The 16,626-nt window shown below is 36.4% G+C and overlaps 1 protein-coding gene across 9 annotated transcripts in view; it reads left to right on the forward strand.

Annotated features, from left to right (window-relative positions):
• Positions 1-16,626, forward strand: part of ATP2B1 (ATPase plasma membrane Ca2+ transporting 1) — a 129,197-nt gene that overhangs the window by 107,346 nt on the left and 5,225 nt on the right. For 6 of the 9 annotated variants that reach the window (XM_065886615.1, XM_065886616.1, XM_065886619.1 and 3 more), the window contains 5 exons: positions 6,795-6,986; positions 7,215-7,428; positions 7,897-8,108; positions 9,466-9,573; positions 11,388-11,570. In XM_065886615.1, coding sequence (XP_065742687.1) covers positions 6,795-6,986; positions 7,215-7,428; positions 7,897-8,108; positions 9,466-9,573; positions 11,388-11,570 — 909 coding nt within the window. Of the gene's footprint in view, positions 1-6,794; positions 6,987-7,214; positions 7,429-7,896; positions 8,109-9,465; positions 9,574-11,387; positions 11,571-11,955; positions 12,110-16,626 lie in introns of all 9 variants that reach the window. The other 3 variants (XM_065886614.1, XM_065886622.1, XM_065886618.1) reach the window with 3 other exon arrangements.

A 16,626-nucleotide genomic window follows, 5' to 3' on the forward strand; every position in this document is an offset into this window, starting at 1 on the left:
GTCTTAAGAGTAACTTTTAATAGTAATCATTTCATGTATAATAGATGTAATCTCTTTTTTTTTGTAATCTTTTTTGATTGAAAAAAAAGATCTGTACCCCACCCAAGTTCTCAATTTATATTTGATTATTAAAAGTGCTAGGAAATTTTAGCATTGCGTTATTATTTTCTTTATACTGTAGCCATAATACTGATGAAGTGTTTACTATAAAATAGATATCATAAAATACATATGCTACATAAATGTTTAATAATTGAAATTAGATTGTTTTATCTTTGAATCCAGTCCTTCTAATTTTTCAGTGTTGGAATGAATCTTTGTGCTTTCAGTGCCATAGAAAATTTAAGTATTTTATTTAATTTGATTTATTTCATTTTTGGAAAATACAGGTTCATAATCACAGTTCTCAAATCCAAAAATCTGAAAACTGACATTTTTTTTCCTAAATTTACAGCAGAATCATTTGATTGCAAAAAATATTCTGAATGATATGAGGATGTTATTTGTCCCACTTAATATGAACATTCATAGTCATTGTAGAGATATTAATGTGTTTTTATGGGATGGTAACCCTATCTGGGAGAATTTGTGATAGAAGGTATGTGCCGCATTATCTTTCTAAAGCATGAGAGACTTTGAATTCTCAAACACAGTGTGCCCCCAAGTGTTTCCGAAAGGAGAATATTTATGTGTACCAATGTTTATTTGTATAATTTGTCCCCCTGGTATTTTGCTGCTAAAATAGGGGTTTAGCAGAAGCACCACCATGGTAGCTGCCTTTTAACAGGAGTGAGGGAGATGGAAGAAGGAAGTGATATGGGTAAAGTACCCTCAACCAATAGCTGTGAACCCAAAGATTCCCACCCTGCCCTATCCCAAACTTATTATGGTAAGCAGTGCATTGGTGTGAACTTCTGAAGAGCTGGGAGAAGAAGCTGAAGGGATAAGGAATATTTAAGGGCTTTTCCTTTGGCTGTAAGCAAAACAGGATCATTCATTTTAGAAACACGGGATCACTCATTGCTGCTCTTGAGCATTTGGCAGGATTCTTACTTCTACTTTCATCTGGACAGCTGACCAGGAAGGTATTTATATACAATGCATTTTAATATTAAAAAAACAAAAACTTTCTTCCTAAAACTTAGGTGTTTAAGGCAGATACTAAGGGCTTTAAATAAATGCAGGTAAATATAGTAATTCAAACAAAAACACAGTACAGCAGCTGCTCTGTTTGATTTTTAAGCCTTGAAAGTTTTAGGTGCATTTTACCACTTTTTTTTTAAAGGTAGCATGTCAAAAATAATCTAAATTTATTTTAAATGCACAGAGAAAAACTAAGTGCATAGTGGCTTGGACTTGAAAGCACTCTTGCTCAAGCTTGAATTTACTTTGTATATTTGTTCAGTTCTTCAATTTCATATTTTAAAACTGAAAGACGAAATTATTTGTCTTGGGCTTTTATTAGATACCCACAAGAAATTGCTTGTGTGTGTGTGTGTGTGTGTGTGTGTGTGTGTGTGAGATGAAGTGTCTCTTTTTTTTTAATTTATTATTTATTTTTGTCTGTGTTGGGTCCTCGTTGCTGTGCACGGGTTTCTCTAGTTGCAGCGAGCGGGGAGTTACTCTTTGATATGGTGCGCGTGCTTCTCATTGCGGTGGCTTCTCTTGTTGCGGGGCACGGCCTCTAGGTGCGTGGGCTTCAATAGTTGTGGCTCACAAGCTCAGTAGTTGTGGCTCGCGGGCTCTAGAGCACAGGCTCAGTAGTTGTGGCGCACGGGCTTAGTTGCTCTGCAGCATGTGGGATCTTCCCGGACCAGGGCTCGAACCCGTGTCCCCTGCATTGGCAGGCGGATTCTTAACCACTGCGCCACTAGGGAAGCCTGAGAAATTGCTATTGATTCGTTCTTTTTAAACCTGTCTCTTATTTTTCAGGCAGAAATAGCATTTTAAAACACTGTATTCTCTGTCTCTCTCTTTATATATATAGGTGTGTGTATGTATGTATACACACATACGCACTTACATTTAGTAAATTCAACATTAAGATAAAATGTACAACAATAAAGGGACTCTAATGTGAGTACATTGCAAAGAGGTCTGGCATTTCCCCCTGATTAGCCACTCCTTTCAGAATTCCTTTAGATAGCAAGCTTCCATGCTGTGTTTAAAATATGATTACATTATTTTTTAAATTATATTGCATTATTCTTACCAAAATTCAGTTAACCACACATGTACAGATATTTCTGTCATCATAGACTGAATGTCATGATGTATTTCTATAACCAAATATGCATCTGTGGTAGTAAAATCTTCGCTAAGGTAATTAAAATATCTTCATTTAATTTAAAGTGTTTTTAGACTTTGGGTTAATAATAATTTGTTTCTCCTCCAAACCTTAAGAAGCTGTTTTCAATATTCTGGTCCAGAAACATTACAGGTGAGTAGTTGCTGCCTCCTAAAGGTTCAGCACACAAGGAAGTAAATCATTGAAGCACAGTGGCAGCCAGTGAAGAACTAAACACTGCACAGGGAGTGCCTCAAGGAAGAAGTCCTTGACTCTGCCTGTAGAGACTGGGGAACGTTTTCTGAAAGAGGTGCCATTTGAATGGAGAGAGGGAGAAAAGTACTGCTAAGAGACCCTCTGAGAATTACACGTAGTTTAACTTCACTAGAAGAGGGTGTGGTGGTGGTGGGTACTGGAATGTGACGATCAGAAGGGCCTTGAATATGAAGGTGAGGAATTTGTTCTTGTATCCTGTAGATCAGCACTTCCCAAGCAGGCTCCTGATGCAGTAAAACAAATTTGGAGACTCACAATGCATGCTAGCATACAGCTCTAAGAAGCTTATAAAAAGCTGTTTTAATGTTTTTTGATGGAGAGTTGCCCAAACTTGTTTCACTATGAAGCTAGTTTTTATTTGGACACAATTAACATCTTTTTTATTTATTTATTTTGTGGTACGCGGGCCTCTCACCGTTATGGCCTCTCCCGCCACGGAACACAGGTTCCGGACACGCAGGCCCGGCAGCCATGGCTAACGGGCCTAGACGCTCTGCGGCATGTGGGATCCTCCCGGACCGGGGCACGAACCCGGGTCCCCTGCATCAACAGGCGAACATCTTAAAGTAGCTTTTTAAATTTTGAAAGATTTTGAACAAGGGAGTGTGAGATTTGCATTTGCAAAAGATGGAGGATGATTGGAGGCAAGGGAACCTGTTGGGTTTAGATGTATTAAATATGTTGCACATTAAAAAAATATACAGGGAATTCCCTGGTATTCCCTGGCGGTCCAGTGGTTAGGACTCTGCGCTTTCACTGCCGAGGGCTCGGGTTCAGTCCCTGGTCGGGGAACTAAGATGCCACAAGTGGTGGCGCAGTGCAGCTGGAAAAAGGAAAAAAAAAAAAAAGTAAAGTATACAGATTAGGAGTTAGAGACTAAAATTTTAAATTAAGATTACTCCTTCATGGAGTATTTTGAGAAAAGCTTGTTTTGGACTTTGTGTTTATCAAAACAATATTGCATAGCATTTAAGAAGTCAAACAGTTCTACAAGACTTAATAACTATGTCCCCTACCACATATCATTTCTTCCAGCTAGTTTTTGACTAAAGGAAACCAACTGTTTGTTTTCCTTAGTTTTTTGCCTCCATGTATCTAAATGGCATGATTACAAGGGTCTTTAAATTTTTTTATATTTTTTAATTTTTTTATTGGAGTATAGTTGCTTTACAATGTTGTGTTAGTTTCTACTGTACAGCAAAGTGAATCAGCTATATGTATACATATATCCACTCTTTTTTGGATTTCCTTCCCGTCTAGGTCACCACAGAGCACTGAGTAGAGTTCCCTGTGCTATACAGTAGGTTCTCACTAGTTATCTATTTTATACATAGTATCAATAGTGTATATATGTCAATCCCCATCTCCCAATTCATAGTTTTTTTAATTTTTTTAATGTAAAGCATTTGTTAATGACTCTTCATTAAGGAAGATAAGGATTTAGCACTTTCACAGGCACACAGACACCTGTATGCATTCACACACACTACCTATCCTGTTATTCTTCCATCAGAGTTAGAGGTCAGTCAATATACCATCCTTATTGTGATTAGAAATGCGGTTCCAAGCTGAGCCATGTGGTCTGTTATAATTACTTTTACTTCCTTGCACAACTTTTTGTATTCCCTATACATTTTCTTTTTCAATTCACTTTTTAATCTTTAACTTATTTATCTATTTATTTTCGTAGTTTTTTTATGTACTTAATACTAATTCATCACCAAATTCTCCTTTCATTATGTCAGAGACATCAGGCACTTTTACCAGTTTTGCCTTCTTAGAGATACCTCTCCCAGATCTTCTGATGTGCTTCAATCTGGACTGTCTGCTAAGCCTGCTACACAGCTGTCTCTTCTTTCTCCATACCTAAGAATTTCCTTTTCCTCTCTCTTATGTTGGATTTTGAATTTCCTGAATTTGATGTCAATGTCTTTTTTGGTTTACTCTCTCATGTAGTAAAGCCATCTCCTCCAGTAGATCCCTGAGAAAAAGGCTTCATGAGAGTTAAACTTTTTCATAACTTTTATGACTGAAATCTCTATTCTCCCCTCAAAGAATCCTCCTTGATACTTAGTCTGACTTGGTATAAAAATCTAGCTTGACAATAATTTTCACTCAGAATTTTGAATTTGTACCTCCATTGTTATTACATACCATTTTGAATTTTGAACCTCCTTCTCCCCCCGCCCCCCCCACACACACTTTTTGGAGGTATATAAGTCTTTCCTTTGTTCTCAGTCCTCTGAAATGTGATGGTTTGTCTTAGGGCAACTTTTTACTATGAAAACTGATTTTCTTCAATTTTGTGACATTTTCTTATACTCATCTCATGTCTTCTCCAGTGTCTCTTCTTTGTGGAATAGTCCCCTCTGATTCTTGAACCTCTTGGACTTACGTTATTATCTTGTCTCTTTTTTCCTGTCTACCATACCTTTGTCATCTTGCAGTTGAGTATTTCCTCAACTTCTGTTGTTTTTTCATTTCTGTGATCATATATTTAATTTCCAAGAGTTGTTTTTGGATCTCTGAGTTCTTGTTCTTGTTTCATTGCTGACCTTTTGCCTTTCTAAGGATTTGATTTTTTTAATAAAAACCAGCTTTTATCTCTGTGTAGTGTTTGTGTCTCCATATGCCTTTTGGTTTAGTCTCTGTCTTTCAGGTTAGTGCTTTCTTCAGATGTCAAAGTGATTCTTGGTTGTCTCTGCATATTTTACCAGTAGAAAACTGAAAAGCTGGAAAGTCTTAGGCCTCTAAGTGGGATTTATCGACCAGAAGCTTCCCAGTAAAGTGATCTGGCTTGGCCATTTCACTTCCTTAGGGTACCTTGAATTTTCAGTATTTTTAGCTCTCTTCTCCTATGATGATCAGATTTTTGGGAAAGAATTTTCAGATGTGCTGCCTAGAGGGCAATCCTGAATACTGGTATTCTGGGAAGCAAGTAGAAAAAAGAAGGGTAGTGGTCTCTACATTCATTAAACAGAGTTACTCTTAACCCCTTTTTTTCAATATAGCACCTCCTATACTCAGCAGCACTTGGTATCGTTCAGTCTAAACGTTCTCTGTTATACCCTCTCTAGTAAATTAGCAGGCAGTCTTCTGCCAGGTTAGAGGGTGTCAAACTTCCTGGTTGCATGGATGTGGGAAGGGACTCTGAGGCTCTAGCTGCCTTTTCTTTTAATTTTGTTATGAAAATATAACACACGTACAGAAAAGTGTCTATGTCATAAGTAAACAGTGAATGGATTATCACAAGTAAACAGACCTGTTCTATGCAAGGCAAGAAATAGAATATGACCTATGCCCCCAGATGCCTCAATCACACTCCCTTCTAATTACTGCCGTCTCTCTCTGCAGAGGTAACCAGTATTCTGAAGATTCCTTTTGTCTGTTTTTGAACTTTGTACATAAGAATCATATATCATGTATTATTCTGAGTCCATCTTCCTTTATTCATCATTTTTCATGTGCGATTCATCTGTGTTATTGTACATAGTTGTAGTTCACTCGTTTTTATCAATCCACAACTTATTAATCCATCCCGTTCCACTGTTGAGGGACATTGTTATTCTTAGTTTGGGCCCTCTAAGTACTGCTTCAGCGTCTTTGGTAGACTTCAAGAATCCTCCTGTTCTTATTCACGCCTTCACCCCTACCTCCAGTACTGCCTGGTGCTGCCAAATCCTGAGCCTCACATAGGAGAGTCCTGTAGTGCAGAAAGGCTGCTACTCTGCTCTCCTACTGTTGATTTAGGATTCAGCTTTCTGGGGTCTGCTGAGTTTCTTCCTACTTGGTTATCTGCTTTCCAGTCTTTGCAATGTCTTTTGCAATGTCTCTTTTGCAATGTCTTTTGCAATGTCTCTTTTCCCACTAACTTTTTGACTTTGTGAGTTTTTATTTTTTAATTTAAAAAAAAAAAACTTTTAGTGTGACTTTTGGAGGGAACTTGGATAGTGCCTGTGTCCATTCCTCTTTTTGTTTTTTTAAACTCAGTTTGAACATTATTGTCAGTGCCTCGTTCATTATGTTTGATTTCTGCTGAGATAGAATGTCTTTCTGAGAGATAGTACAATATCTTAGACTAACTATATTACCCTCTTTTACGGTAAATTTAAGTCAGTAATTATTAAGTATAATGGTAAATTTTTGTTTATAAAATATATACTATCCTTTCAAATATTTAAAGGTTATATTTTAAACATTCAGTCTAATTCACAGAAATTTTCTTTAATAGGGTATCGCTGGAACTGACGTAGCTAAAGAAGCATCTGATATTATTCTCACAGACGACAACTTCACAAGCATTGTTAAAGCAGTTATGTGGGGCCGAAATGTCTATGATAGCATCTCAAAATTCCTTCAGTTCCAGCTTACTGTTAATGTAGTAGCAGTGATTGTTGCTTTCACGGGCGCCTGTATTACTCAAGTAGGTTGACAATTTATCCATTAAAACGTTTATTTTAGAGCAAAGATATGTATAACCTGCCTTTTTAAAGTACTTAAATATTTAAATAAGTTGAAGCTTAGTACTTTAGGTTAATTAATATAAAAATGTTATCCTGTTCTGTTAAGTTTTTAAATAGAAACGGCTTCCTGAGAATTGCAGAGTCCTTGAATAGTTGTAAATGTCTATTAAGAAACCTGTCTTTTCTAGGATTCACCGCTTAAGGCTGTGCAGATGCTGTGGGTAAATCTCATAATGGATACTCTCGCTTCCCTGGCTCTGGCAACTGAACCCCCCACTGAGTCTCTCCTGCTTCGGAAACCTTATGGTAGAAATAAGCCTCTCATCTCACGCACAATGATGAAGAATATTTTGGGTCATGCATTCTATCAGCTTGTAGTAGTCTTTACACTCTTGTTTGCTGGTAAGAATTTAATGCCTGATAAAGTTTCAGTTGTTTCTGTTCCAAGCTAATATCCCAGATGGTTTTAATGTTACAGATTTTTCAAGAACATAAGTTATTTTCTTTCTGACTCCGCATTTATCTTTAATTTCTTCTGTTTATCAGTGGATCCTTAGTACATTTTGAGAGGCAGTGTGATAGATTGGGGCAGTAGGGGGAGTAAAAAGAGTCCTAATTTCTTGTCCTTGGCTTTACCACTAACTTAGATATGTGATCCTGAACATGTCACCGTAGTTTTGGGGGCTTCCGTGTCCTCCTGTATAAAATAAAAGAGCGTTGTACTGTATAATCCCAGGTCCCTTCCAGCTCTTTCTGTGCTGCCATTTGTGAGAGCCAAGAAAGGTCTGACTAGGTTTTATTGCATACTTCCTTGAAATGTTAAATTATTTTGTATGATAATTACAAAATGGTAATTTCTCATTCTTTCAGGAGAAAAGTTTTTCGATATTGATAGTGGAAGAAATGCTCCTTTGCATGCTCCTCCATCGGAACATTATACTATTGTTTTTAATACCTTTGTACTGATGCAACTTTTCAACGAAATAAATGCTCGGAAAATTCATGGTGAAAGAAATGTGTTTGAAGGAATCTTTAATAATGCCATCTTCTGCACAATTGTTTTAGGCACATTTGTGGTACAGGTGGGTAATTGTAAAAGATAGTTTCAAATATGATTATTATGTGGAGATCTTAGGTGAACAGGTGGCTTGTTCCAGAAATTACTGACTGCAATGTGTGGGCCTTCTGTGTATTGCCTTGATGACATCAAAAGAACTCGAGTGAAAATTTGCCCCATCCTGAAATTCTACATGTGAATGAGTACATTAACCTAATACTACTTTAATTGCACTACTGGTTCTGTGGCTGTGATACTTCACACTCACTGTGATTCTGATTATTCTACATTGTTATTATGAAAACTGTTGTAATTTTTATATTATTCAAGGCCAATCTTATAGTCAACCACTTTTTAGTCCAGCTAGAGTGATCCCTTAATTGCTTCTAGCAATTAAGAGTCGTTGTATTTGTACAGTTGAGTTCATTATTAAAAAATAAAAGGTTTTGAGATGCATATTTTAAAATCCATGTGATTCTGAATGGTCTCATCCAGACTTGGTATGTGCCAGTTTTCCATTTTGTAATATTGTCAGAACAAGGTAGAAGAGGAGTGGGAGAATGGGTGTGAGAAGTGGGGTTGAGATGAAATAGAAAGGACCGAATTTTCCCATTTTTATAAAGGTCATTCTAAGGACAAAAGTAAGCATCACTTTACATATGGTAAATTTTATATAATTATATACTGTACCTATGTTTTTATATCATCTTGGATTCTATGGTACTCCTCTGTGTCAATGGTTGTTAATAGCAGAATCTGGAATCAAAGCAGGTAAGTGAATGGTGCATGATCACACCAGGAGGTCAGTAAACACAGTAAGATTTAAACTTAAAAGGTGAGCTTTTAAGGATGATGCTAGTTTCAAAATGAAGATCTAAGAATTTTGAAGTTTATTCAGTCTATACCTTGTGTACTGTGGATACCAAAACCAAAACCCTAGACTTAATTATTTCTGTGCAGACTGTTTCTGTTTTAGCTTTCAGCTTCTATAAACTTTAGGGAAAGTGTTGCTTACTTGTTGTGTAGTTTCTGGAAGTATTTTATAAAAAAATCATTGTTCATGACACGCTAAAATTTTAGTTTTTACTTACTATTAAAGTTAGGTTTATTTTATCTGTTTTTAATATATGGGGATTGCAAAAATGTAACTGCCTGTCTCTCTATCAAGCAAGTCTGATAAAACTTAGTTCCTCGCATAGGTTGATATACCCAAAACAGTTGATGTAGGGTATCATTCTTCAATGCCTTCGTGCTACTCAAAGTGTGGTCTGTGGACCAGCTACTGGTCTGTTCATTACAAGTCCACAATGAGATAAGGAGCATGGGCCAGAGTATAAGTCAACAACTTCACTAAATAAATTTATTCTTGATTATTCCTCTAGATAATAATTGTGCAGTTTGGTGGAAAACCTTTCAGTTGTTCAGAACTTTCAATAGAACAGTGGCTATGGTCAATATTCCTAGGAATGGGAACGTTACTCTGGGGCCAGGTAAAAAAATCTCATCATTTTTTGTTCAAACCTACAGTGATTTTTTAAAAAAAATTTCTAGTGTGTATATTCTTTAATCAGTTCTATAACTTGATTCTAAGTAGTTTTCATTCTGTTTTTTAGAACAAGTTTTACAACTGTTACTAAGTTGATGCATTTATAACTGGTTAGAATGCTAATATCTATCTTTTGCTCTATGACCTACTTTTGCATTTTCAGATTTAATATTTTAATAGAAATATTATATACTTTAGACTTTTTATCATTTTGTTATGTAATTTAATAAAAATGTAGCATTGGAAAAATCTTGAGTTTCAGTTGATGTGAAGAATGTTTCTATAAAAATACTGGTATCTGGAAAAATAGGCCACAAAATGACATTTTAGATTATTTGGATCAAATGGCTTCAACAGTGTATAAAATACAATGCCTGAAAAATTAGATATCCTTAATCTTCACTATGGATAGCTGACTTGCAGATATATGTCATTTTTTTAAAGATAAGTGGTAACGGTGTGTGTGCTGTTCATTTTAAATCCATTACCATCACTATAAAACTGATAGAAAATCTGTACCAACATTTTCATAAATGAAAACCAGCCTATGCTATGGTGTGTAACTGGTGTGAGCTAATTTACTGTCATTTTGCAAGTCAGTCAGACTGAATATTCAGATTGTACTTAACCTTAACTCAGTCTTTATGTGCCTTTTATCTCACCTTTTTCTTAATTGTGTTTCTAGGTTCTGAGCTTTCTCTTCTTAATCATTATAAAGCCTCTTTCATTGAGATCTTCTTTTAAGCAGGATCCGTACTGGGCCCACAGTTTTTTTTTTATTATTATTACCGTTCTAGTTACTTCATAATGTTCCCTCGCAGGCAAAACCGAACCCTACAACCTCCCCCCAAATCTGGCTAATTTCAGGAAGAGGAAATTCAGTACAGTGTACACGCCTAACAGGCATCAGTTACTGTCCTTGGTTGACGTCGTCTATTGATTTTAAGTGTGCAATGGTAGAAAGCACTGATTTTGTTGGTCAGGAAAGCTAGGGTCTTAGTCACTCCATGAACAAGTCACTTCCAGTGTCTCTGAACCTGTTTCATCTCTAAAATGAGGTGGTTGGACTAGAAGTTCTCTGAGCAGTTCTGATTCTGACTGCATGCCTGTTTCTCCCAGCTTCCTTAAGGAATGGCTGTGAACACCTATAAGTTAATACATATTGGTGTATTGGTATTTTTTATTGTCTTCTCGGGCATCTGTTCTTGTTTCGTGTCATTCTCAATCAGTATTAATCCAATTTTAAATAGTTGTACTTTATGAAAATAAATACATTCAATAAACAAAAGCTATTTTCTAGCTCAGCCTTGAAGATTTTCTGAATTTTGGTATGTTTTTTCTCATTGAATTCTTAAAGCACTAATGAAATGTAAACTTCTTTTGCATCATATAAGATCACCTATTTTCATTTTATTTGAAATAAATATCATTAATATGAGTTTAAGGAAATACGTATATATCAAAGCATGGTTGTATAACTCACTGTCTTGAATGTCCTAAATAAAATATGAAAATGTAATCAGGTTATTTCCATTCAGGAAAACTTTTTAGCCTTCAAACTTAAATCTTTTGTGTAGCTAAGAGAAGGATATTTTTTGTTCTGAGAAAGAAAGCCTCTGATGGACAGGATCTCATTGCTTCATTGGTAAAGATAGTTGGCTATCCTTGCAACTTTCCATACCTTTTTTGTATTAAAGTTGATCGGTTTAATTGTAGTTTGATATGATTTGTTTCTGAGTTCTTTCCCCTGTGTTGTAGCTTATTTCAACAATTCCAACTAGCCGTTTAAAATTCCTAAAAGAAGCTGGTCATGGAACACAAAAGGAAGAAATACCTGAGGAGGAGTTAGCAGAGGACGTGGAAGAGATTGATCACGCTGAGCGGGAGTTACGGCGTGGCCAGATCTTGTGGTTTAGAGGTCTGAACAGAATCCAAACGCAGGTATGGGTCTGGTGGAGAGGTAGGAGAGACGATGGGAACGGGACCCCAGGGCTTTCGGGCCTGGGGAGGAGGTTTGAATGTGCTCCTTTGCTTCCTTTCCAGCCTCCCCAACCCACAAAACTTATTCTTTTGAAAAATAGTACTGGTGCCTGGAATGGGTGAAGTTTTAACTGACCATGAAAGAATGTGTCTATATGCCCCTAAGCTCCTTTTTTCCTAGCTTTTTTCCCCCACTTCATCTCCAAATGCTACTCTTGCCTATTTATCTGCTCTGTAAAAAGTGCCTTTTTCTTTACTTTTTATATGTTGATAGATGGAATGGTCCTTTCTCTTGTTCTCTCTCTCTCTTGCTGAGCAAGCTGTCACAATCTCTGATTCCTTGCAGATGGATGTAGTGAATGCTTTCCAGAGTGGAAGTTCCATTCAGGGGGCTCTAAGGCGGCAACCCTCCATCGCCAGCCAGCATCATGATGTAACAAATATTTCTACCCCTACACATGTAGTGTTTTCCTCTTCTACTGCTTCTACTACTGTGGGGTGTGAGTGTGTGTTCCTAAGTGCATGAAATTAACATTTCCTACTTCACACACCTAACGTTTCTCATTTTCTCCTTAATGTTTAAATTCATTGTTCAGGCTTTTCATAAAGCTTTCTTTTCGTAAAGTGGATTGAGACCTCAAAGTGTTGTCGTTGTGATTGTTTTATTTCTTAGAGGGTTAGATAACAGGTGGAACAATTGCAACCAAAGATCAGACATGAAATCTGTGAGCTTGTCTCTATGCTAACTCTGATAGTTAATATGGGGAATAAAATTGTAGCTTAGAATTTGTGAAACGACTATAAATTTTTGAGTATATGCCTTTAAACATGTTCCATACTGCATGATTCCCAAAAGCATGTGATTTGAAACTGATCTAACAGAACCAAGAAATTGCATTCTTAAAGCTAAAAATGAACTTAGGCATTCTGACTTGTATCTTGTTCGGTTTGTAAAGTAAGTTAGTACCCTGAAGAAAAGTTCTGAGCATATAGCCAGGTGTTTGCCTTCTTAGCTTGGACTTTGTGGCCTTGCTGTGAATTTTTAATTTATTTTGTTTTGTTTTGAGAGTGCATCCCTGTATAAGCTTCAAAGTTCTTTGGTATGTATGTGGGTTTTTTCATTTATATAATCAATTTAATTTAGAATTGCTTCCTAGATAAGAAAATGTTCTATTAAGTTTTCCAAAGAAGTAGGGAAAGTGCATTTCTTTTAATTTTTTTTCAGTTTTGTTTTTTTTTAAGTTTACTCATTTCTCACACCACTGCCCACCTCCCACCTCTTACAGCAACCAATTTGTTTTTTGTATCTATGAGCTTGGTTTGGGTTTCACTTTTTTTTAGATTCCACATATAAGAGAGATCATATGGTATTTGTCTTTCTCTGTCTGACTTATTTCACTCAGGATAATAATGCCTTCAGGGTTCATCTGTGTTTTCACAAATATCAAGATTTCCTTTTTTATGGTTAAATAATGTTCCTCTGTGTGTGTGTGTGTGTGTATACACCATATGTGTCCATTCATTCATCAGTGGACACTTAGGTTGTTTCTGTTTCATTCTATCAGATGTGAGGTAATACCTCATTGTGGGTTTTGATTTGCCTTTCCCTGATGATTAGTGATATTGAGCATCTTCTCATATACCTATTGGCCATTTGTAGATAGTTTTTAGAGAAATGTCTGTTTGGATCTTTTGACCGTATTTTAATTGGATTGTTTGGTTTTCTTGCTATCAAGTTGTACAGGTTTTTTGTATATTTTGGATATTGGCCCTATATCAGATATATGATTTGCTAATATTTTCTCCCATTCTGTAGGTTGCCTTTTCATTTTGTTCATAGTTTTCTCTAATGTGTAGAAGCTTTTTAGTTTGATGTAATCTCACTTGTTTAATTTTGCTTTCCTTGCTTTTGGTGTCAGATTCAAAAAATCATCATCATCCTTATGTCAAGGAGCTTACTTACCATCTATGTTTCTTTCCTAGGAGTTTTATGGTTTCAGGTCTAACGTTAAAGTCTTTATAATCAATTCTGAGTTCATTTTTGTGTGGTGTGAGATAATAGTGGTACGGTTTCATTCTTTTGCACGTGGCTGTCCAATTTTCCTAACACCATCTGTTGAAGAGACTGTCTTTCCCCATTGTATATTCTTGACTCCTTTATTGTCAATTAATTGACCATATGTGCATGGGTTTATTTCTAGGGTCTCTGTTCTGCTCCATTGATCTATATGTCCATTTTTATGCAAACTCATACCAGTACCATACAGTTTTAATTACTATATCTTTGTAATATAGTTGAAATCAGGGAGCCTCCAGCTTTGTTCTTATTTCTCAAGATTGCCTTGACTATTTGAGTCTTTTGTGGTTCCATACAAATTTTAGGATTGTTTGTTCTATTTCTGTGAAAAATGCCATTGGAATTTTGATAGGGATTTCATTGAATCTGTATTGCTTTGGGTAATATGGGCATTTTAACAATATGAATTCTTCCAATCTGTGAACATGGAGTATCTTTTCATTTATTTGTGTCATCTTTAGTTTCTTTCATTAATGTCTTGTAGTTTTCAATATACAGGTCTCTCACCTCCTTGGTTAAATTTATTCTTAGATATTTTATTATTTTTTGATACAGTTGCAAATGAGATTGTTTTCTTTTTTTTTTAATTTATTTATTTTTGGCTGCACTGGGTCTTCGTTGCTGCGCATGGGCTTTTCTCTAGTTGCAGTGAGGGGGGGCTACTTTTCCTTGCGGTGCACCGGCTTCTCGTTGCGGAGCTTGACCTCTAGGTGTGCGGGCTTCAGTTGTTGTGGCATGTGGGCTCAGTAGTTGTGGCTCGTGGGCTCTAGAGCGCAGGCTCAGTAGTTGTGGCACACGGGCTTAGTTGCTCCTCAGCATGTGGGATCTTCCCAGCCCAGGGCTTGAACCTGTGTCCCCTGCACTGGCAGGCGGATTCTTAACCACTGTGCCACCAGGGAAGTCTGGGATCGTTTTCTTAATTTCCCTTTCAAGTAGGTTATTAGTGTAAAGAAATATAACAGATTTTTGCATATTGATTTTGTATCTTGCAACTTTACTGAATTCGTTTATTAGTTCTGACAGTTTTTTGATGGAGTGTTTAGGGTTTTCTATATATAATATCTGCAGACAGTGACAGGTTTATGTCTTCCTTTCCAATTTGGATGCCTTTTGTTTCTTTTTCTTGCCTAATTGCTCTAGTTAAGACTTCCAGTACTATGTTGAGTAAAAGTGACAAGAGTGAACATCCTTGTCTTGTTCCTGACCTTAGAGGAAAAGCTTTCAGCTTTTCGCTGTTAAGTATGATGTTAGCTCTGGGTTTGTCCCTTCATTATGTTGAGGTATGTTCCCTCTGTACCTGTTTTGTTAAGAGCTTTTATCATAAATGGATGTTGAATTTTATCAAGTGCTTTTCTGCATCTGTTGAAAGATGATCATGTGATTTATACTGATTAATTATTATAAGTCATAATTTTCATTAATTGACTAGAATGACAGATTTTCTTTCAGGTTTTTAGTAAATGACTTTTAGTAAAAGGTTTTTAGTAAACTCTCCAGAAGTCTTATAACCTATATCATTCTTACTCTGAATTAGTGTCTTGAGTCCATGGTGGATTCTTAGTATATTAGAGGCATTAAAGATACAAACCCACCCATTCCTCATGCCTACCCTTGAAGTCAGCTAAGATACCTGATTTGGCCAGAAACCTATCTTTTCCATTTGGTCTTTAGCCAATTAAGAACTAGAGGAACCTTGGGAAGCTGGGGAGAGGATGAATTGAGGGGAGAAAACAATGCTGTTTACGCAGAGCCTATCTGTTCACTCTTTGCTTAAGTAATTTTCATTTGTTATTTTTGACAGTGTTGCAAAACAGGCAGAACAGGAACTATCCCCATTTTATAGGTGTGAAAACTGACTTGGAGTTTAAATGACTTGTCCATGGCTAATAAGCAGAGGCAACATGATGTACAGCAAAGAGCAGACAAGTGCTGTAAAGACAAACTGACCCTGTAACATTTAGACAGGATGTTAAATTTACATACGTGGACAGATAGGAATCTTCCTTTTAGAAATTACTGTGGTACTACCTACCTGAATGAAATGGTGTATGCAAATTGCCTGGCCTTACTCCTGGGATGGCTGATGTCAGTTGCATGCCTTCCTCCTATGGATTTCACATTATTCCTGGCTTTAGAGGACATATTACCACTCATCCCTTCTTCTCCTACTATTAGTGTTCATTTAGCTGTATTTCATAAACAGTGGAAGGCCTACCATATGCCAAGGCTGCTAGAACCTCCAGATCTTGTCATCTAGTAAGGGAAGCAAACAAGGAGTTGGGGATTTCTACATGGTGATGAAACAGAGAATGTTATAACAGGGTCCTTAACCCACCCTGAGAAGTCAGGAAAAATTACCGAAAGGAAATGATTCCCAAGCTGACCTGACAGAATTTGTCGATTGGGGAAAGCAGACCTCAACTGACGTAGTTTGATACTAAAGGAGTAATGGAAAGTAAGGAGTTGATGGGGCTAGAATGGAAAGTAAACATCCGTTTATATCCCACAAGAAGGAGCCAAACTGAGACTTAATCCCTCCCCTCAAAACTTTAAATTTGAAAAATTTCAAACTGACAGACAAGTTGAAAGATTAATATATGAATAATCTTCACCTGGATTTACCACTTCCTAATATTTTATGATGTCTACTTTATATAATATTAACATATACTTTTTTTGAGCCATTTGAAAGTAAGTAGCAGATATCATAAATGCCATCTCTAAATACTTCACTATGTGCTCTCCTATATAATTATACTGTATAATCACATCCAAGAAATCTGTCTTTGATACCATTTTATCTAATATACAGTCCATATTCAGATTTCTCCAGTTGCCCCCAAAATGTCCTTTATAGCTTTTTTGATCCAGGATCGAAGGAAAGACATTCAATAACACGTGTTTATGACTCTTCAGTTTCCTTTAACCTGGATCTATTTT

The sequence above is a fragment of the Phocoena phocoena genome, chromosome 11 (assembly GCF_963924675.1).
Source record: "Phocoena phocoena chromosome 11, mPhoPho1.1, whole genome shotgun sequence".
In the NCBI taxonomy this organism is placed as follows: Eukaryota; Metazoa; Chordata; class Mammalia; order Artiodactyla; family Phocoenidae; genus Phocoena; species Phocoena phocoena.